This window comes from Ambystoma mexicanum, chromosome 2q, assembly GCF_040938575.1.
Source record: "Ambystoma mexicanum isolate Mex_15411 chromosome 2q, UKY_AmexF1_1, whole genome shotgun sequence".
In the NCBI taxonomy this organism is placed as follows: domain Eukaryota; kingdom Metazoa; phylum Chordata; class Amphibia; order Caudata; family Ambystomatidae; genus Ambystoma; species Ambystoma mexicanum.
The window spans coordinates 1,449,168,649-1,449,191,925 of record NC_090924.1 but is presented as its reverse complement, the minus strand read 5'-3'; the positions used below and the strand labels follow the sequence as shown (position 1 = coordinate 1,449,191,925).

Below are 23,277 nucleotides of genomic sequence, written 5' to 3'. Positions count from 1 at the left end.
CCTTATTTGTTAAGTTATCAAAAAAGTTTTGTGGTTTTGATTTCTTTTTTATTGTTGAATCACAATAGTCATTCAGATCTTTGGTTACTGCTTTATAAAATGTGTCCACCACCACATCTGGCATTAGTTGTGGAGTAAATTTGGATTTCGATCTCAATTCTTGGGTGGAAAAGCTTCTTTGTTTTATTTGGAGTTAATGTAAGGTCTCATGTATTGGTCTGTCTCCTCCCTCTTGTATAGTTCTCAGAGTATGTATGTTTGTCAAATCTTCAATAGTCAATGGACTCTCCTTGTCTTTTCTTTCCTTAATTCGATAGTCTGTTACTTGAGTGTCGAAATATTTCTTTAATTTCAATTTCAATTTCCTTACAAATTTAAATAAGTCAATGTGAACCTCTATATTATCAAATGTTGTGGTCGGTGCAAAAGTGAAACCTTTGTTTAATAATGATATTTCCTCTGGTTTAAGTTGGTGATTTGATATGTTGAGTATGAGGTCCTTCATTTGTTCTTTTTCGCTGCTTCCCTTGCTTTGGCTCTTGTCAATCTTCTGAAGTCTTCTGACGCGTCGGGATTTCCTGAGTCTACCACCCCCTCGTTTCCCCCTCTTCCTGTGGGTGGTTGTTGGGTTGTTGGTTGTGGCAATAAAAAACATACTTGCTTTCGGTTTTGGTAAGTAAGTCTGTTCCCTTTTTTGTACCTCCGTATTTGGTTTAGAAAACCTTGTCCTTCTGTTGTCTCAGTTGTCTCGGTTGAGATTTCTTGATCTCCTTCAGATTCTGCATCAGAGCTGCCCGGGGAAGTATTAGGTGTGCTTTCATGCGAGGATGGTTTGCTGAGTGACTTATATTTATCATGGAAGGTGTACACCTTGTCATCTTCATAGTCCCTATTGTCTCTGAAAAAGTTTCGCATTTTTCTTAGTTTGATCTCATCTTGATATTCTTTTAGGATCTCGAACATCTTTTGATAGTTTTTCTCTTTTGTCGCTTCAAGGGCTTTCGCTTCTTCGATCTCTTTCTTAGTTTCTTCAATTTTGACTGTGATTCTTTTATGTTCCCTGGATGCATGCTCAATTAGGATTTCCAACATGTTACATGAGCTTTGGTTCAAATTTTTCTCCAAGGGTCCGCTAGGTCTTTTTCTTCATCTTTTCTAAAATCGGGAAAGATTAATATTCTTAAACCTCTTGGGATCTGTTTCTTAGATATATAGTTGTTTAAGGATTTGATCTCCCAGAATTTGTCTACTTCCTTTTTTGATAGTCTTTCTAATTTTACGAACTTGTATCGCAGGTCTTCCCTTTGTTTGGGCAGGTTGGATCCGAATGCATGTGCATTACTGCCTTTTGGTGCAAATAGATTGATAGCATCTTCTTCTCTATTCTCTAGATATTCTGCTATTGTGGTTTTTATTCTTGTTTCCTTTGGTGTTTGTTGGTCAGCGAGGACCTGGGTGCCCTTCAAACAAATAAATAACGATTGAGGAACCTTTCTGGTGTGGGTTTCCCAAGGGTTTGACCTCAGCGCCCTGTTTGTTTTAGTAATATGTTTACTGATTTTCGGGGTGATCGCAAAAGACTGTAACAACAGAGTTCCGGTTCCTCTACTCCGTTTTGGTTGAAAAACAATAAAGTTTTTTGGGTTACTGTTTTTCTTCTTCGCCCTTATGGAAAGAAAAAATATATGTATACCAAACTTTTTTCTTGATTTTGTAATAAATAGATATCTTTTATTCAAACATATTGTTATGTTTGTTGAATTGCCCTCTGTGATAACACATGTTTCGGCAAAACCATCGCCTTTTTCAAATCAGGGCTAATGTTTTAATTTAGATATTCATAATACTTGAAACATTCATTACTGTGGACTCGAATAAGTCATGGGTTAAATCCCTTCAGCCATGGTAAATTAATGTCCTGGCTTCCTATAGTTGAAAAATGTTCTCTTACTCTGGTCCTGAGTTCCCTAATTGTACTCCCTATGTAGATTTTCTGACAGTCACAAACAATCGCATAGACCACAAACTTCGTTTTACAGTTAATGGAGTCTAGAATTCTTTCACTTATGCCATATGAATCTTTGAATATCATCGTGTTGGTAAGTGCATATCTGCACATGGAACAAGTACCACATTTTCGGAAACCTGTTGGTGGTGGAAGAAGCCACGTGATAGGATGGTCTTTTTTAACTTCTGGAAGAAAAGAGGGGCTGAGAATGTTTTTGATGGTTTTCGCACGTCTATAAGTCACTTTTGGATTCGTTCCTATGTACTTCTTTACATTTGGGTCTAATTGTAGCAAATGCCAATTTTTTCTCAAAATTTTTCTTAGTACCTTATTGTTTGCACAATAATTTGTGATGAAGTTGATCTCTTCTTTTCTCACTGGATCAACATTGATCATTTTAAGAGTGCTTTCTCTTTTCAGTTTTGATGCCTTCTCTTTTGCTTGTAAAATTATTTTATCTCCATAGCCTCTTGTTTTGAATCTGTTTGTTAGCAATTTGCATTCTTCATTGAACGCTTTTTGTTCACTGCAATTTCTACGTGCTCTTATGAACTCTCCCTTGGGTATATTCCTAAACACGGAAGTGTAGTGACAGCTTGTTGAAAATAAAGTTGAATTGGCCTCTGTCGGTTTCCTGAAGGTTCTGGTGTTAAGATGGTTTTGTGCAACATATATATTTAAGTCTAAAAAGTTTATCTCTTCTTTACTTGATTCTCCTGTAAATTCAATTCCCATCATGTTTTCATTTGCTCTTAATCTAAAATTCTCTAGTCCTTCTTTTTCCCCATTCCAAATCAACAAAACGGCATCTATATATCTGGTCCATAAAATTACATGTTGTTCGTAAGCTTCATCTGTATAGATGTGCTTGTCTTCAAACATGGCCATAGTTTTTAGGTTTCCGAAAATGTGGTACTTGTTCCATGTGCAGATATGCACTTACCAACACGATGATATTCAAAGATTCATATGGCATAAGTGAAAGAATTCTAGACTCCATTAACTGTAAAACGAAGTTTGTGGTCTATGCGATTGTTTGTGACTGTCAGAAAATCTATATAGGGAGTACAATTAGGGAACTCAGGACCAGAGTAACGAAACATCTTTCAACTATAGGAAGCCAGGACATTAATTTACCATGGCTCAAGGGATTTAACCCATGACTTATTCGAATCCACAGTAATGAACGTTTCAAGTATTATGAATATCCAAATTAAAACATTAGCCCTGATTTGAAAAAGGCGATGGTTTTGCCGAAACACGTGTTATCACAAAGGGCAATTCAATAAACATAACAATATGTTTGAATAAAAGATATCTATTTATTACAAAATCAAGAAAAAAGTTTGGTATACATATATTTTTTCTTTCCATAAGGGCGCAGAAGAAAAACAGAAACCCAAAACACTTTATTGTTTTTCAACCAAAACGGAGTAGAGGAACCGGAACTCCGTTGTTACAGTCTGTTGCGACCACCCCGAAAATCAGTAAACATATTACTAAAACAAACAGGGTGCTGAGGTCAAACCCTTGGGAAACCCACACCATAAAGGTTCCTCAATCATTATTTAAATCTTTGAACTACACCTTGAATTGTTCTAATCTATCTGTCCAACCAATCACCAGCGTCCTCGCCATCACCTGGATGGATGAACCGACACTGGTGGCTGTCACAGTCTGCACCTAATCAAGCACAGTGTTTAACTGCAACGTACTTCTGTCTTGACCCGGCCCGATTACCTTTTCACTGCCTGGAAACACGCAGCTGATGCACTCGAACTTTTGAACCTGACATGTTTGCATGGATTAAACCACCTCAATGATACTCTGTGCATCGCTGAGTCCATCACCTGCCCGGCATGAATCAACTGCTCTTTGCTAGCTTTTCATCTTGAACCACTGGGACGTCACTCACTGACTACCTCCTGGATATTACGAAAGACTTGACTCGCCCATCTTAAGACCTCAACGCGAACTGCTGGAGCATCAATCATCAATCCAAGCCAGCAGGTATATATAACTTGAACCACTTTGACTTCGAACTGACCCTATTAGGCATCTCGCCCTGTATTGCTGGAGTTGCGACTGAGATCCCCTATTCGACCCGGCTTGCTGCTCGCTCTACACATGGATCAACTAAGATGCATAGTCCTGGAACCTGGTCAAATCTGCTTGCACAACAGCTCAAAACTATTGACTCTTAACTATTGCCTTGGTCCAGTTTGGGCCCTAGAGACTGGATAGGTCACCAAATCCCTTCTTATTTTTAAGAAACATATTCAATTTAAAAAACATTGTAGTTGACTTACCTTACACCCCTGATTCATTACTCAAAGTCCTGCATTTTCCCATCTTTGCTTATTCTCTGTTCTTTCCTCAGGGGTGGGTTTTGTGTAGTGTTTTTCTATTTAGTTATTTTTGCAGTTGGTGTTTTATTACAGTGTATCTATTTTTATATAGAACCTTGATTTGTGATTCTATGTATTCCTTGCATGTTGGGTTGCAATTGAATCACATTCAAACCCTTCTTCTGGGTACAGCCTTCCCCTGGCCCACGTTACCACAAAAGGCGAAGGAGACATTTCTCTTAACTGTGCCTGTATTTCCTTTATGTTTTTGTTGGCTCCTCTTTTGTAGCAGTATGAGGGCTGAGTCAGCATGTTAGCCCTTATTCAGCATTATGCATCTGCAAGTCAGAATCCAATTTGTCATGCATATGATCCTTGCAACTGATGCATTAACGAGCTAGCTTAGTTGTCTGGTTATCTGCAGGAATTGGTTTAGGGCTGCAATGGGAACTTCCCATGTTTGAAATAATTTTCCCTAACACTGGGTGAACCGTGCAGAAATGAAAGATGCCTCTTAACATAGAGACCAATGGATGCATAGATCAAGAAAAGTACAAATAAAATGTAGGCGCAGTGACAAGAAATGACAGCCCTCCACTGAGCCCACTAGCCTAGCAAATACAACAGCACTGACCCACTAGGCTACCTAGAAAGACGACGGGGATGAACAATGTTAGGCAGAATTATATGCAGTACCCTTTGGGAACACCACACACAATTAAGACTACAAGTGACAGTACAAATTCACCTTTGGTACACGCCTGTACTACACAGTAAACATGGTAGCGATGGCTGAGCAGCCAGACTTATCTCAAGAGCAAGTGAGCAGTATCAATAGTTACACAAAGGACAGCAATTACTATGATTCAAACAAACACTGACTCAAGGTTTCTGAGTGAAAGAATATGCATTTATTTACACATCAGTTGTATAACATTTCACTAAAGTAAAGCAGTTTAAAAATCACACTCTTAATATACCACAAACTTCCCAATAGCTTCCAGACACGTTAAGCTCACAAATGAGGTGGGAGCAAAATGGCACTCCAGACATTTAAAAGGGAGGGAAAGACAAAGTTAGGCAGAAATTGACCAGCACCAACAGGTAAGTAAGCAGGGCAATCTAGAAAGAGGAACTACAGTGATGGAATAAAATCAAACAGGCTTAGGGCCAAAGTCAATAGGACAAACGTCTTTTTCTCAAGATCACACAGCTCAGGGTAGTTCACGATTAAGTCTTTGCCAAGAGTTCTGGATGAAGTTGGTTGGCAGAAAGGTTAGTTTATAGAGTAGAGAAGGACAAGCCCTCAGATTAGAGAAAGATTTCACACACTTACACCTCAGCGGAACGAAACGAACAAACAGATTTGCACAGTACCTTTAAATGGAGAAGAAGCTGTAGCTGAGGCGGATGTTCCTGGCAGTTCCTGCAGGCTCACGGTCCCTGAAGCGACTGTCGGACTGACAAGAAGTAGGAAGACTGGAGGGTCCTGCACTGCCCAGGGAAGAAACCAGCAGCAGAGCAAAGCAACAAATAAAAGGTTCGCTCCTTAAAACCCAAGCAGGGTCCGACCTTCCTGGCTATACAGCCCACTGTAGCTCTGTACAGCAAATTCAGCCAGAGGAGGGAGTCCTGGTTTGCAGTGTGGAGCTCAGGGGAAGAAGATTCCTGTAGGATCTTCTCTGTCATTGGAGTTCGAGGATTCAGACCTGTAGCAGGGCTTCCCCGGGCGGTTCAGTCATGGTAGGTGTCCTCTTCTGTCAGCTCCTCATCGGTTCTTTCGTTCCAGTGGCATCACTGCCTTTCCAGACCCAGAGACCTGCTTTTTATGCAGTTTTCCCCCATTCACACAGCCTGGATGTCAATCACACAGCAGGGTGGCTGTCCCGCTGGGACAGTCACCACAGCCAATCAATTTAGAGTGCAACATGGGTCTCCAAGGAGACCCTGTGCAGGGAGTCCTAAAACCCTCCCTCACATCCTGACCCCCCAGACATACAGGTACCTAAGGAGGGCTTCTGCATAGAAGCCCGCGAAAAGACGGTGAACAAAGGAACCAAACCTGGTTTGGCACACAGAGTAATACACGAGAACGACTTTTACAAAAAGAAATGGTGAATAAACCCAGCCAGAACCGTAATAAAACATATATGGTCTAGCGGATTTAAGTTCGAGGCTACCAAGATAGCCTAAAACAATACCAAGGTTATTTAAGATAACCGCGGTAGGAAAAATAAGGTAGTTACCACTGCCACCAGCCAAGTCTTGATGAAAAGGGAGCGAAACAATGCTCCAAGAGTAACAAACAAAAAGGGATATGTATAAACCCTTTCCAGTACGCCATGTAAGATCGTTTGTACTGGGTTTGTGGTTTTACAGAGGCTAATAAAAAGGTTCACATCTTACCAGGTGAAAAAAATAGATCCTAGAAATCCAGCAAAGCTGCAGAGGGACTCAGTAGGTAAGGGAAATTAGCCATTCTGGAGAATTCTCCCTAACAAACAACTTCCAGGCAGCTCCAGAAGTGCCAGGCCACATCAAAAGTAAGTAGTCTCTTACTTTAACCAACACAATAATCAATGCTTAAAGAAAAAACTAGATGAAAAAAGGAAGCGTCCCCTAATGAGGTAGAAAACCCCCCTTGATGAGAGGCAATAAAGGACACACCCCAGGAGGGAATGAGACCATGACCAAGTGCGGGTGAAGTTAAAAGGTTTTTATCTAAATCAAATAGGGCATGCAAAGAACTCTGCAAACTCTGAGAGCGCTCTGTCTGACAATAGCAAAGACAGTCATTTATTTCAAATACATGAAATGCATGAGGTAAGCTCTAGGGGCCATACAGGCTTGGGGATTTGGTGGCGACATCTAGCTATTATGCGGAATATAGGTTCGGTGCTCCATGATTGGCGGAGATCCATGTGGTGGCACAACGACGTGCTTGGGTCAGCTGGGCTCATCGGGGTGGAGCTCGTGAGCGCTGGCTGTCAATGAAGATTCACCTCTGTGGTTCTAGAAACTTGCCCTGTGGCCTTTCATACCCATTCATCACATTCATCTATACCAAGTTGTTATTTAAAACTACTAACACATTAACCTAATACCTATGTGGGGACACAGGAAAACAATATGCAATACGAGGCTGTTTCTATACATCATCATAAAATTGTCAGTAGCAAGGGGTCCAGTCTCGTGGGACCAGGTCTCATATCAGGGGGCATGGGTCAGGCTGTCTTCATCATTTTACTCTGTTTGATGCAGTAAAGGATGACTCTGAGGGATGTTTGCACAAGGACGGATAACTGCCTTTGTGGTCTGTTGGATTTGGGGTGAACTGGGAAACCATTGGGTCAGTGGGGGCACCTAACTGGCACCTCAAAGGTGGTGGGATTTAGGACCAGGTAGCTCATAATTAATTTGGCCTGGCCATGGCAGTCTCTGCCATGGGGGAAGGTAAATACTTTAAGCGGGTCCAGCAGGAATGTGGCGAGGTGAGACTGTGCTGCTCGCTCACCAGCGAGCCCCCGCGGGCCTTGGCGGGAGGAGGGGGGATGGCCTTGTGGCTCTAAGCAACTCTCTATTCACGGGGCTGCACACTATACCATTTGGAGGGACGAATGCTAAAGCTGGGAGCGTTAGGGAAAGTACACATTTTTGTCGTTTACATTGTCTATATTACTAAGTTCATAACAATATCAATATCCCATACAGTTCATGAAATTAATTGATCTTACTACGTATTATTCATGAGAAAGGAGGATTAATAAAATATGAGGTAGTATCAGGTTGGGTCATACTTTCAAGAGCATGAGAGCAGCATGTTAATATAACGTTTCAATTGTACTAAAACTGATCCAATACCCTACGTAACTTACATGTAATACGTCATATTTCGTTACATCATACACAAGCATTTTATATATTGCTTTTTCAATTATCCTTTTTACAATAGCAGCAAACATTGGGTGCCACCGGGTAAATGTATAGAGTAGTTATACACTGGGCCTTGGAACATGAAGGCATCTTGAGGGTGTGTGGGGTCACTTTGCTTTAATATAAGTAGTCTGTAGTATACATTTACCATTAATTACTGCACATTATTGAGCAACAGGAATAAGGCTGAGAGACTCAAGGGTTTAATATGTATGGTTAACACCTCATCTGAGGAACTGAGCAGGCGGGTCAGAGACACAATATATTACTCGTACAGGGGTTAGGTCCGGGGTCGGGGTGTATTTGAAAGGGATGGCTTTTTGTTCTTTTCCAGGCTCCAACTACGAGTCTGGTTATTCCTAGGGCAATGATGTACTGCGGAAGGTAAATGATACAGTGTTTGTTCTGTTACGTGGTCGTGTCTAGTTGGTCGTGAGAATGGGCTCTCAGCGGATCTGCCATGGGGTGGAGGTTGGGGGAAGTGCAGGCCTCTCCATGTGCGGTCAAGTGGGGGCCGAGCTGCAGCTGTGTACACCAGCTATTCTGCATGGGCCTGGGTTCAGTATGCTTAAAATGGAGTCCTGTTTATTACAAAATGGTTTCTAGGTTATGCCAGGCTACTGGCCATGCAGCCTCATGTGTCGATCCGCAGCCGCCCTGCCTCCTGGGCCCAGGTGCATGGGGGGCTGCTGATGAGTCATGAGCCTCACGTAGGTGGGCAATGCAGGGGAGGGGTCTCACAGACCTATCCTTCCATACATTTCCCCCCTTTCGTTACTTAAGTAACGAATACTGCAGCTCACCCAACCTCTGGCGTTCCATTTCATTTGCAACCACTTCATCCCATGCCGGTGTCCCCTTTATCGGCATCCATGCTCTACACACCCCTCAGAGACTTTCCCCCCTCCTAGCATATTTGTCTGGTGTGCATGTCATATATATACATCCCCCATCTCCCTCCAGATCTACCCATACCTCTTTATACCATTCTTGTTCCAGGGGCTCCTTTATTGTCGTATGGCATAATCTTTCCACTATGTCCCCGTCATAATATAATGGCACCATTCTATACTTGGGTTCGGGATCCTCACCTGTCTGTACTTGCACCTCCTGCATGATCTGTGCTCTTCCTCTAGCATTGCCCATTGTCACCATTAGGGACTGTGGTTGCACAGCACCGAAGACCTAGCTGGCACACACAAAAAATCAGGAGTAAAAATACGATGATGGGTACCAGCATTTTGATAGTCAATCCTAGCCAGGATGGTACCCAGGAAAAAATGTTGTCAAGCCAAGAGCTTGGGTCCACTCCAGCTTCTTACTTCATCCGTTCCCCCAAATTGTGCACTGCCGCAATAACGTGTGATAGTGTTCCATTATCTGCGTCTTCAGAAGGCACGAATGTGCAGCACGTGCCCCCGATTTTTAGGCAAACACCTCCATCCATTGCCGTCAACAGGTCTAGGACATACCTGTTCTGCATTGTCATTAGCCTTAGGGCCCATAACTGCACCTTGATCACGTTGAACCCTTCTTCAGTGTCGTTGGCCAGTTGGATCAACTCCCAGCGCGTGATTTGGAGCCATTTTGCATTGGCTCGCGCCTGGATACTCAGGACGAGGGAGGCAAAAAATGTTTCAGCGTAGTTGAACAGCCGGTATTTGTCAGGAATCTGTGCCAGCAGTTCTGAGGAGGCTTTGGATGATCTCTGTTTTCGTGATATCAAACCTTGTACGTTGTCCGTGGACAGGGCATACAGTGGTGGTTCTCCTGTTGGTTGTGGATTTTCTGGGCGACGGGCGGTTTGCAATCCCTTTCCTACTTTGATATGACTTTCCGGGATCACCATCAGGGCTGAGTGCAGCGTCACCAGAGAACATGTGCCCCTCCAAGACTGTGGGCGGTGTAAGTATGCCTGTTTACCGCAGACCCAGTAAGTGTCCATAAGTGCTGCTGTCCCTTTCTTCATGTCTGGGATAATGAGTGTCCGATTGCAGCTCTTATTTGTGCCCATGTTGTTTTTCCCCTCACCACGTAAGCATAGTTCGTAGGATATTTATTTTTTCAGTTTGAACGGATTTTCTATAGCTGTCACCCATGTTAACTTTGAGATATGTTCCGTCCAAACAGGTGTGCAGGTTTTCTCGACCCATTGTAGTTTCTCTGCTGGCAATCCTTGTAATGCTTCTGCTTTGCATGTTATTACTTCAGCCTTCCATTTATTTTCTGAAAATAATGTTCCTTTAATCACGAAAAAAGGTTCTTTCAAACATATCACTCCTTTGGCTTTTGGGTAGCAAGTCTTCTCATTTTGCAGCATTTCAAAAGACACTGTGTGTGCCTGGAAGGTGTTCTTAATTCTACATAGGGTGAGATGAAGGAGACACTGGGCATCTGCAAGAGGCAATTCTTGAGGCAGTAGTACCTTAGGTGTGCCTGAGGTGTGGGGAATCAAGGAACATACATAACAGCTCATTAGTTGTCTGTTTTGCGGTAGAGCTCATATCCGCATACCATTTATTTGATGGATGTGGGTGTCTAGGGTCTTCTATTGTATCTAGCCCCAGACCGGAATATTCGTCATATTTTTTTCTCCCCACCTCCCTTCTCCTTCTGCTGCTTTTGAGGTGACTTTTCGCATCTCTTGCTGCTTGTAGTACCGTGCCCCGTTTGCCCGCCCCCCCTTTTCCCACTCATCATATAGGGCCAGAAATCATTTTCTTCCATTCTGCTTGCGGGCAATTCATTTTGTATGAGTGAAGTGATTGTTGGTGAGGGCGGGGTGGCGGTGGTGTCATATAACCATGATAAAACAGAGGGGTTTCGATCATTTAAACCATGAATACTATATTCAGAAGCGTTGTGCGGGAGGGTTGGGTGTGGGGTCAGACCATTGCTGGTGTCATTTGGGTGTGTGTACGATCAAGGTGAGTGTCATAACCCCATATGAAATGAAAGCCAGCCCAGATTAAATAGGCCCCTTCTTTAACCATCTTTGTCCCATTCCCAGTGTTGGTTCCATTCCCTCCCCCCTCATTCATCTCGATAGAGATGAATGTGATTGCCCAGTAGAAAAGTAGTCCAAACATCATTGTAAAAAATATAACAACACACACAAACAGACCACACTCATCTGAATATCTACGCAAATCAAAGTTCTATTTGCCATTTCTATCTGCCCTAACATTATTCTGTGGGGGGCTGCCCGTTCGTTGCCATGGTTTCTCCTATATGTTAAAACATAAAAGTGCATTAAGCATCCTCAAACAGTAATATATGTCATTTTCATCAAGGGAAAGAGAGAGAGAGAGAGGGAGAGAGAGAGAGAGAGAGAGAGAGAGAGAGAGAGAGAGCGAGAGAGAGAGAGAGAGCTTTTAATATTTACATTTTCAAAATTATCTACATTTTTCATAATCCACAATTATTTCGTCCAGTTAATTTTCTTTTTAAACATGTGCTTCTATTTAATCATATCATGTAGATGTATCTCTCTTCCTTATCTTATTGTGACAATTCTTCTGTGCTTTGCATCCCTTCATCCTGTCATTTTGTGACACTATCATAGGCTTTTCGTACGTCTGTTAAATGTATCCAATATCTCAGGCCCTTAACCTTCACCGCCGTTGGCGTGCAATACACTACCTCATACGGGCCATGAAATCTTGGGGCATTCCACCTACGTACGAAACTCCTGACATACACCATCTCCCCTGGCATTAGTTGGCCTGTTGGGTTCGCATTTTTTAATGTCATTGCTTCATTTCCCTCCTCATGTGTGAATGGTGGTTCAAGCTGTCTTGCTATCATACAAGCTGCTTTGGTGAGTTTTGTCAGATATTCATTAAACTCTTCACCTAGTACAGTGGCGATTCTATGGGCGTCTGAATGTCTGCAGAGTGGGGAGTGTGCTGTATGCATGCGCCTTCCTGTCACTATTTCGTGCGGTGACAGATGGTAGTCCTTGCTGGGCTAATTTTTCAGCTTTAACAAGGCCAAAGGCAGACAGGGCACCCAGTTCTTATTAAGTGAGAAGCACAATTTCGACAACCTCCCCTTCAGGAGGCCATTGATTTTCTCAACCATGCCATTACTTTGCGGATGATAAATCAAGCATACTTTGTGTTTGATTCCTAGCAACGCTGTTACTTCCTTGAAGAGATCATTGACAAAATGTGTGCCATTATCCGAGCGAATAACGTCGCAAATTCCCCAGCATGGGAATACCCCCCTCACCAAGAACTTTGCAGCGCATTTGGCATCCAGATGTGCACAGGGTCCTGCTTCAACCTACCTTGAAAACGGACAAACCACTACTATCATATAACGTGCCCTATTACATCTCTCTCCCATGTCTGCATAGTCAATATGCAGCTCTCTGAAGGGGCTTGTAGGTTTTGGGATTGTCCCTCATAACGTTCTCAGTGTCATTCTTGAATTATATATTTGGCATGTTGTACATTCTATTGCCATTCTTGAAAGTTGATCCTTTAGACCTGGGACAAACCAGTTCTCCTGAATCTCTGCTGCGATATTATGTGCTGGAAAGTGCAGTTGTTGGAAAGCCACTTCTAATAATTTGATTGGCATCACTACCTTACCTGTGTTGTTTTGACGCCATAGGAGGTCTGTTGCTGACTGGCTACATCCCCGCTTTTCCCACAGCTCCTTTTCCTCTATTGTTGCCCCATCTTGCAGCTCTAGTATTTGTGACGCGGGCATGGTATTATAGCCATCTGGGAGGTCCTCTTCTATGTGTTTTTGTATTAGGTACTCATCTGTTCTCTCTTTCACTAAGTAAGAAGCTTCTTTGGCAGCAGCGTCCGCTGCTGCGTTTCCCAATGAGATCACATCTGTACTGTTTGTATGTGCCTGGCACTTCACTATGGCTACCATGATGGGGTCTTTTAACGCTTCTATCAACTCTTTTAGGAGCTCTGCATGCTGTACAGGTGACCCATCTGCTCTGTGAAACCCTCTCCGTACCCATCTTGCCAATCCCCCTTGCACGGTGGTAGTCATATAGGCTGAATCTGTGTATATTGTGACTGCACACCCTTTTGCTGCATGCAATGCCTCAATGAGTGCTATTAACTCGGGTGCTTGTGCTGAGAAATGGGCAGGCAGGCGTTGTTGTATTAGTACTTCGTACCCACCTTCTTCTAACCTTACAACAGCTATCCTTACATGTTTTTCTCCTGTTTCTGCATTTATTGATGCTGACCCGTCTATAAAGAATACCTCTCCTTTGTTCAGTGCAATTTCACTCACCATGGTGGTTTCTCCTTCCTCACCCTTGTATGTTGCACAATCGTGTGCTTGCATGTCCTCTACTGTGCATGGCTCTGTAATGAATCCTGCTGGGTTTACCGTTTTGCATCTTACTATGTGTATGTTTGCACTAGACAGAATGATTTCATATGCAGTGGCTCTTTGTGTTGTGAGTGTGCTTTTTGATCGTTCCATGATTGCGAATAGTGAGTGTTCCACGAACAATGTCACGGAACACCCCATCACTATCGTTGCACTTTTCTCAATGGCGAACGCTGCGGCTGCGAGAGATTGCTCCTTGCATCACTGCATCCAGTGTGCCACTATAATATGCCAGGGGCTTGTGTCCCAGTGATGTCTTTTGTGTGAGTACTGCTGTTATGAGGGACCCCTTACAATGTGAAAACAGATAGAACTTGCGTTCATAATCTGGGTTCGCGAGAACTGGAGCGCTTGAAATCAGTTCTTTGAGTGATGTGAAAGCATCATCTAGTTCTACCGACCATTGTATCTCAGGGTTTTCTCTTTGAGCTTCTTTGAGTGCCTGCAATAAGGGCCTCGTGTATGCTGCGTAATCTAGTATCCATGCTCGGCAGTAGTTACACATGCCGAGAAATGTTTGCATCGCTTTCACTGTTTTTGGTCTTCCTACTGCTGTAATGGCCGCTACTCTGTCTGGTATTATTTTCTTGCCATCATTTAAAATGAGCTGTCCCAGGTATAACACTTCTCGTTGGCAATATTGCAATTTCCCTTTATCTACTTTGTAACCTTTGTTGGCCAACAATGTCAGGAGGGTAATAGAGTTGTTTCTACATTCTTCCTCATTTTTGCCGCAGATCAGCAAATCATCCACATATTGGATAATTGCACTGTCTGCCGTCATATTCCCGAGATCTTCATGTAGGATTCGGTTAAATATGCTGGGGCTTTTGCAGTAACCCTGGGGTAATCTACAGTGCTCGTATCGTTTTCCTCCCAGGGTAAATGCCGTTAAGTATCTGCACTCTTCTGCAAGTGGTATTGAGAAGAAAGCGTTCTTCAAATCCACCACTGTGAAGTGGGACGCATCTTTTGGAATGCTGCACAGGATAGATGCAGGGTTGGGGACCAAAGGGAACTCTTTTTGGATGACTTCATTGAGTGGGCGTAGATCTTGGATCATCCTCCACGCCCCTCCTTTTGCTTTTTTTAATAGGATAGATACATGTATTACATGGTGAGTTTGAAGGCACTATTATTCCTTGTGCTAATATGCGCTGACTGTTTCTTTTATCCCTTCTTCTGCTTCCTGGGATAGGGGGTACTGTTTCACTCTGGGCAGTATAGCTCCTGGTTTAAGTTTTATCTTAACTGGTGTAACCCCATGCAATAGTCCTACATCGTGCGCGCTTGTGGTCCACAGGTCACTTGGCACTGATTGCATGTCATCATCAAAAAAGGAAGGTGGTGCTCCCACCACAGCCATTAGTTGAACTGGCACTTGTCTTTCCTGTATTATGATGTCGCAGGGGATTGCTATCTCCATTTTTTTTTCCCCATCGCTATCTGAGTCTGTGAACAGGTCTTGGTCTGACAAATCTCTTAATGCAATGTCGGCATTGATGCACAAAACTGTGCGCCACTCGCAGCTGTGTATGTCCATTGCAATGACTGCTATCCTTTTGGCTGAGATCTGAACTGCATGTAAATCCAATGACATGACTGTCCCAGGCACTATCTCTGGGCGTGCTATGGAGCGAAAAATAATCTCTGCGGGCACCCTCTATGCTAGGTTCTTTAATTCTGGGACCACCTGTGCCAATGTCTTCAATCCCTGAATAAACATGTCAGGATCCAATGGTATGCCGCGCACATCTGGCGCTATTGCTCATGCATGCACCACCAGCATTACGCACATAGGGCAGATCCCTGGTGTTGAGCAGACTATTCCTCTCTCTGTGAAAGATATTGGTCATGTTAAGTTTACTGAGGAGATCCCTCCCCAGCAAGTTAATCAGTGACTGTTCATAGTACAATAGGGGTGCCCTTACTGTTTTACCCCCCACTATGACATCTAACTCTTCTGTGTAAAGAACTTCGACCACCGCCCCAGAGAACCCCTGCATCTCCAATTTATGATTAGATTGCGGAAACCAGCCTTCACACAGACATGACTTCTCAGCTCCCGAATCCACCATAAAAATGAATTGTTTGTTCCATATCTCCACCCCTATCAATGGTTGCTCTGCTGCATTGTAGGTTGTCGATAGTACTGGACACGCAAGTGCTCTCTGTGGGCTGTCCAATGCTGGATGTCTCGTGTTTCCCCCCTGCTGTTGTGGCGAAAGGATTGTTCTGTGTTTATGGTATATGTTTGCGCATTGTGGGTGCTGCTGGACATTATGTGGTTTCTCCCTGTGTTGTTCTGGCCACCTTTGTTCCTGCTGTCCTTGTCCCCCTCCCATTGAAAGCCCATATGGACTTCCTGGATGAGGGTGACCATAAGGTTGATCATCTTGATAATTGTTATTTGGCCTGCTCCTGCATTCACGCAAGAAGTGTCCCCACCTCCCACAGTTCCAACAGTTCCCTTGTCCTCCTCTAGGTCCTTGCCCCCCGTACCTGCCATTTCATCCCTACCCCTGACCACCCCCTCTTTGCCCGCAGTACCCACCTCTTCCTCCCCGGGGACTCCACACTTGCCACTGCGGTCCTCCGTATTGCTCCTGTCCATTCCACTGTGCTTGCCCAGGGCCTGCACAATTTGCTGCCATCCTTCCTTGTATTGCTACAGGTCCCTCCTCTGCCTCTGCATCCCTATCTGTGGGGAGTGCTGCTACGGCTGCGGCGACCTTGACCAGTTTTGACTCTATTAATTTCGCCTCGTCTGCCAACCTTTTCTGTGCTATCTCCTTTTCTCTTTCTTTAATTCTCTTGCAGTGGTGCACTATTATACTACTTTGAATTTTCGAGTGCTTATTTAACTTCTTTTGGGAGCCCCCTCTTTATTATAAAGAAAAATAGGGATGTTGATTGATCCCAGGCCGTACTTGTCTCCGCTCTCCACATCTAATGCACTAAAAAAATGAAATCCATAGCAGCTTCCCCATCATTCATGGTACATTGCATTACTGACTGTAAATCTGGCGTGTCTGGGAAGGTTTCTCTTAAGACCTCCCATATCCTTGCACATACTGTATTAAAGGAGGCTCCATTATGGCGGTCACAAACCCGTTTTACTCCCGGGAATCGTGCCTTTGTCCAGACCCTGTCCGCTTGGTCACCTACTGCTGATACCAATAAACTTTTGACATCACCCACTGCTAATGGCACCCCCGCTGTATGCTTCTCAAATGCATATATACACTTACTTGCTCCTCCCGACAGCGGGGGCAATAGTTTTAATGAATTTGCCTTATCCATCTGAGCCCAGGGTAGGCATTTTGGCCTCCCGCCTCCTCTATGTATCAATGGAAGCTGTAGTTTATTTTTTATTCCTTTTCTGGTACTTACCTTCAAACCTTTCCTCCCCAATGTGGCCATTCTTCCCATTCTGTTTCTTAACCTCCCTGTCCACTCTTCTTCCATGGCCCTTTCCAGGGGTGTCTCATCCAGTCTCCCCGACCTTCCCCCTCTGCTACCCCCAGTCTTCCAGCTTCATGCTCATCGTCCTCTATATCACACCACAGCTCTTCCATTCCCTGAGTGGCCATCCCTTCCTCCCCTGTGTTTTCTCCGAGATCATGTGATTCCAATTCAATTATTCTAGTTGGCTCTTCCTGTATCCGGAAAAATATTTCCCCCTTTTTCCACCCTTCCTCGGAAGACCTGTCAAGTGTTTGTACCCTCGGCAGTTGTCCTGATCTTGACATGTTCGTTCCATTCTGCTCAAATATGGTTCGTATCCTAGATAGCTCATTTCTAGCCATCGATAGTCGGGAATCTAAATCTTCTGTTAGTTTTTCAATGTCTACTGCAGGAGTACTTACCTGCCTACTAATCCTGGGGCAATCATATGGTGGCGGTGCAGTTGGCTGTGGGGCAGCTGCGGGGGTAGGGGCGGGCACATACACAGGATCACTATATCGCTTAGCGGGCACTGGCTTGTTTAGGAGAGGGTACAGCGGTGTTACCTCTATTGACCCTTCTTTTCTCCCACCCTCACCTTCATTCTCGTTTGCTGCCATGGGAGTGGTGGTAGTGGTGGGCTGTTCTGGTGTCATGTCTTTTCTTTTGAGTGGGGGGACTTCTTCAAATAGCCTCCACAGATCGAGTATCTCTCTTTTATTATGGAATTGTTTACCTTTGTATTTTATGAATATGCATGTGGCAACCATGTCCAAGATACGTTTATCAAATAACCCTCCTTGCGGCCATACCTGGGGTAGCCCCTCTACTTTCAGTTCCGTGACCCATTGGTCATGGTACTTAGTTATGCATTCTGCATAACCAGGTAGCTTTTTACAAATATGGGCCAGGGGTGTTTCCGCCCCCATGTTATTTTCTAGTCGTTCACACTCCTGTGTTATCTGTGACTATACTTCCCTCTTGCTCGACCTCGTGCACCCTTATTTATATCCCTCTCCTTTTAGTGTCACTCGCACTTAATACTCACGTGCCCTTCTTGAACCGAGACTCTCCGGACTTGGTCCGTCCAGTCGGCGCTGTCTCACACTCAATGGCCGCCCCAGGCTCCGGCGAGCGGTACTAAGGGTTATTTGGAACGGGACCCGTACCCTTTCGCCCTACTGCATGCGCACGTCTAAGCATACCAGTTGCTGTAGGTGGGCAGCTCTCTTGAGTGGGCGCGCTGTGCGGCTCCACTGTGGCTGGGGTCGTTTCGTGCCAAAAGGGGACAATTAAGACAAATCACGTCGGGGTCACCACTGAAAGTAAGCATCCCCCAATGAGGTAGAAAACCCCCATTGATGAGAGGGAATAAAGGACACAACCCAGGAGGGAATGAGACCACGACCAAGTGCGGGTGAAGTTAAAAGGTTTTTATCTAAATCAAATAGGGCATTCAAAGGACTCTGCAAACTCTGAGACAGCTCTGTATGACAATAGCAAAGACAGCCAGTTATATTACAAATACATGTCATGCATGAGGTAAGCTATAGGGGCCACACAGGCTTAGGGATTGGGTTGCGATGTCTAGCTATTATTTGGAATATTGGTTTGGTGCTCCATGATTGGCGGAGATCCACGTAGTGGCACACCGACGTGCTTGGGTCAGCTGGGCTCATCGGGGTGGAGCTTGTGAGCGCTCGCTGTCATTGAAGATTCACCACAATAGTTCTAGAAACTTGCCCTGTGGCCTTTCATACCCATTCATCACATTCATCTATACCAAGTTGTTATTTAAAACTACTAACACATTAACCTAATACCTATGTGGGGACACAGGAAAACAATATGCAATTCGAGGCTGTTTCTATACATCATCATAAAATTGTCACTAACAAGTCTTCATTATTTCCAGACTGCGCCTGGAAAGTAAAGCTGATGACAGCAGAGATCCTGGGTTAATATAAGGGTTGCCTGGGGAGTGAAGGTGATGACCGAGACCCTCCTACTAAACATAAGGGTCCTCTGGAGAGCGAAGCGGATGACTGAGACCCTTCTACTAAATGTAAGGGTCCCCTGGAGAGCGAAGCGAATGACTCAGACCGTACTACTAAATATAGTGTTGCCTGGGGAGTGAAGGTGATGACCGAGACCCTCCTACTACATATAAGGGTCCCCTGGAGAGCGAAGCGGATGACTGAGACCCTACTACTAAATATAAGGGTTGCCTGGGGAGTGAAGGTGATGACCGAAACCCTCCTACTAAATATAAGGGTCTCCTGGAGAGTGTAGCTGATGACCGAGACCCTCCTACTAAATATAAGGGTCCCCTGGAGAGCAGAGCGGATGACTGAGACCCTACTACTAAATATAAGGGTCCCCTGGAAAACGAAGTGGATGACTGAGACCCTACTACTAAATATAGGGTTGCCTGGGGAGTGAAGGTGATGACCGCGACCCTCCTACTAACCTCCTACTAAATATAAGGGTCCCCTGGAGAGTGAAGCGGATGACTGAGATCCTAGTACTAAATAGGGTTGCCTGGGGAGTGAAGGTGATGACTGAAACCCTCCTACTAAATATAAGGGTGCCCTGGAGAGTGTAGCTGATGACCGAGACCCTCCTACTAAATATAAGGGTCCCCTGGAGAGCGAAGCGGATGACTGAGACCCTACTACTAAATATAAGGGTTGCCTGGTGAGTGAAGGTGATGACCGAGACCCTCCTACTAAATATAAGGGTCCCCTGGAGAGCGAAGCGGATGACTGAGACCCTACTACTAAATATAAGGGTTGCCTGAGGTGTGAAGGTGATGACCGAGACCCTCCTACTAAATATAAGGGTCCCCTGGAGAGCGAACTGGATGACTGAGACCCCACTACTAAATATACGGGTTGCCTGGGGAGTGAAGGTGATGACCGAAACCCTCCTACTAAATATAAGGGTCCCCTGGAGAGCAAACCGGGTGACTGAGACCCTACTACTAAATATAAGGGTTGCCTGAGGAGTGAAGGTGATGACCGAAACCCTCCTATTAAATATAAGGGTCTCCTGGAGAGGGTAGCTGATGACCGAGACCCTCCTACTAAATATAAGGGTCCCCTGGAGAGCGAAGTGGATGACTGAGACCCTACTACTAAATATAAGGGTTGCCTGGGGAGTGAAGGTGATGACCGAGACCCTCCTACTAAATATAAGGGTCCCCTGGAGAACGAAGCAGATGACAGAGACCCTACTACTAAATATAAGGGCTGCCTGGGGAGTGAAGGTGATGACCAAGACCCTCCTACTAAATATAAGGGTCCCCTGGAGAGAGTCGCTGATGGCCGAGACCCTCCTACTAAACATAAGGGTTGCCTGGGGAGTGAAGGTGATGACCGAGAACCTCCTACTAAATATAAGGGTCCCCTGGAGAGTGAAGCGGATGACCGAGACCATCCTACTAAATATAAGGGTCCCCTGGAGAGCAAAGCGGATAACTGAGACCCTACTACTAAATATAAGGGTTGTCTGGGGAGTGAAGGTGATGACCGAGACCCTCCTACTAAATATAAGGGTCCCCTGGAGAGCGAAGCAGATGGCTGAGACCCAACTACTAAATTAAGCGTTGCCTGGGGAGTGAAGGTGATGACCGAGACCCTCCTACTAAATATAAAGGTCCCCTGGAGAGCGAAGCAGATGACTGAGACCCTACTACTAAATATAAGGGTCTCCTGGAGAGTAAAGCTGATGGAAGATATCCTAGGTTGAAATAAAAGAGTTAATAATTCCCAAAGTATTCCTGGAGAGTAAAGCTGATGGAAGAGATCCTGTGTTAAAATAAAAGGGTTAATGATTCCTAAAGTATTCCTGGAGAGTAAAGCTGATGACAGCAGAGATCCTGGGTTGATATAAGGGTTGACTGGATATTGAAGCGGATGACGGAGACCCTCCTACTAAATATAAGGGTCCCCTGGAGAGCGAAGCGGATGACTGAGACCCTAATACTAAATATAAGGATTGCCTGGGGAGTGAAGGTGATGACCGAGACCTTCCCACTAAATATAAGGGTCCCCTGAAGAGTGTAGCTGATGACTGAGACCCTCCTACTAAATATAAGGGTCCCCTGGAGAGCGAACCGAATGACTGAGACCCCATTACTAAATATACGGGTTGCCTGGGGAGTGAAGGTGATGACCGAAACCCTCCTACTAAATATAAGGGCCCCCTGGAGAGAAAACCGGATGACTGAGACCATACTACTAAATATAAGGGTTGCCTGAGGAGTGAAGGTGATGACCAAAACCCTCCTATTAAATATAAGGGTCTCCTGGCGAGTGTAGCTGATGACCGAGACCCTCCTACTAAATATAAGGGTACCCTGGAGAGCGAAGTGGATGACTGAGACCGTACTACTAAATATAAGGGTTGCCTGGGGAGTGAAGGTGATGACCGAGACCCTCCTACTAAACATAAGGGTCCCCTGGAGAACGAAGCAGATGACAGAGACCCTACTACTAAATATAAGGTTTGCCTGTGGAGTGAAGATGATGACCAAGACCCTCCTACTAAATATAAAGGTCCACTGGAGAGTGTCGCTGATGACCGAGACCCTCCTACTAAATATAAGGGTTGCCTGGGGAGTGAAGGTGATGACCGAGAACCTCCTACTAAATATAATGGTCCCCTGGAGAGCGAAAGCAGATGACTGAGACCCTACTACTAAATATAAGGGTCTCCTGGAGAGTAAAGCTGATGGAAGATATCCTAGGTTGAAATAAAAGAGTTAATAATTCCCAAAGTATTCCTGGAGAGTAAAGCTGATGGAAGAGATCTTGGGTTAAAATAAAAGGGTTAATGATTCCTAAAGTATTCCTGGAGAGTAAAGCTGATGGAAGATATCCTAGCTTGAAATAAAAGAGTTAATAATTCCCAAAGTATTCCTGGAGAGTAAAGCTGATGACAGCAGAGATCCTGGGTTGATATAAGGGTCTCCTGGATATTGAAGCGGATGACCGAGACCCTCCTACTAAATATAAGGGTCCCCTGGAGAGCGAAGCGGATGACTGAGACCGTACTACTAAATATAGTGTTGCCTGGGGAGTGAAGGTGATGACCGAGACCCTCCTACTAAATATAAGGGTCCCCTGGAGAGCGAAGTGGATGACTGAGACCCTACTACTAAATATAAGGGTTGCCTGGGGAGTGAAGGTGATGACCAAGACCCTTCTATTAAATAGAAGGGTCCCCTGGAGAGCGAACCGGATGACTGAGACCCTACTACTAAATATAAGGGTTGCTTGGGGAGTGAAGGTGATGACCAAAACCCTCCTACTAAATAATATAAGGGTCTCCTGGAGAGTGTAGCTGATGACCGAGACCCTCCTACTAAATATAAGGGTCCCCTGGAGAGCAGAGCGGATGACTGAGACCCTACTACTAAATATAAGGGTCCCCTGGAAAGCGAAGTGGATGACTGAGACCCTACTACTAAATATAGGGTTGCCTGGGGAGTGAAGGTGATGACCGAGACCCTCCTACTAAATTTAAGGGTCCCCTGGAGAGCGAAGCGGATGACTGAGATCCTAGTACTAAATATAAGGGTTGCCTGGGGAGTGAAGGTGATGACCGAAACCCTCCTACTAAATATAAGGGTGCCCTGGAGAGTGTAGCTGATGACCGAGACCCTCCTACTAAATATAAGGGTCCCCTGGAGAGCGAAGCGGATGACTGAGACCCTACTACTAAATATAAGGGTTGCCTGGGGAGTGAAGGTGATGACCGAGACCCTCCAACTAAATATAAGGGTCTCCTGGAGAGCGAAGCGGATGACTGAGACCCTACTACTAAATATAAGGGTTGCCTGAGGAGTGAAGGTGATGACCAAGACCATCCTACTAAATATAAGGGTCCCCTGGAGAGCGATCTGGATGACTGAGACCCCACTACTAAATATAAAGGTTGCCTGGGGAGTGAAGGTGATGACCGAGACCCTCCTACTAAATATAAGGGTCCCCTGGAGAAAGAAGCAGATGACAGAGACCCTACTACTAAATATAAGGGCTGCCTGGGGAGTGAAGGTGATGACCAAGACCCTCCTACTAAATATAAGTGTCCCCTGGAGAGTGTCGCTGATGGCCGAGACCCTCCTACTAAATATAAGGGTTGCCTGGGGAGTGAAGGTGATGACCG

At 44.8% G+C, this 23,277-nt stretch overlaps 1 protein-coding gene across 1 annotated transcript in view; it reads right to left on the bottom strand.

Moving 5' to 3' along the window:
• LOC138568877 (vomeronasal type-2 receptor 26-like) overlaps positions 1-1,092 on the bottom strand; it is a 110,298-nt gene extending 109,206 nt beyond the window's left edge. The window contains exon 1 of the mRNA XM_069646659.1: positions 701-1,092. Within this exon, the coding sequence (XP_069502760.1) occupies positions 701-1,092 (392 nt within the window). The remainder of the gene's footprint in view (positions 1-700) is intronic.
• Between the last annotated feature and the right edge of the window lie 22,185 nt (positions 1,093-23,277).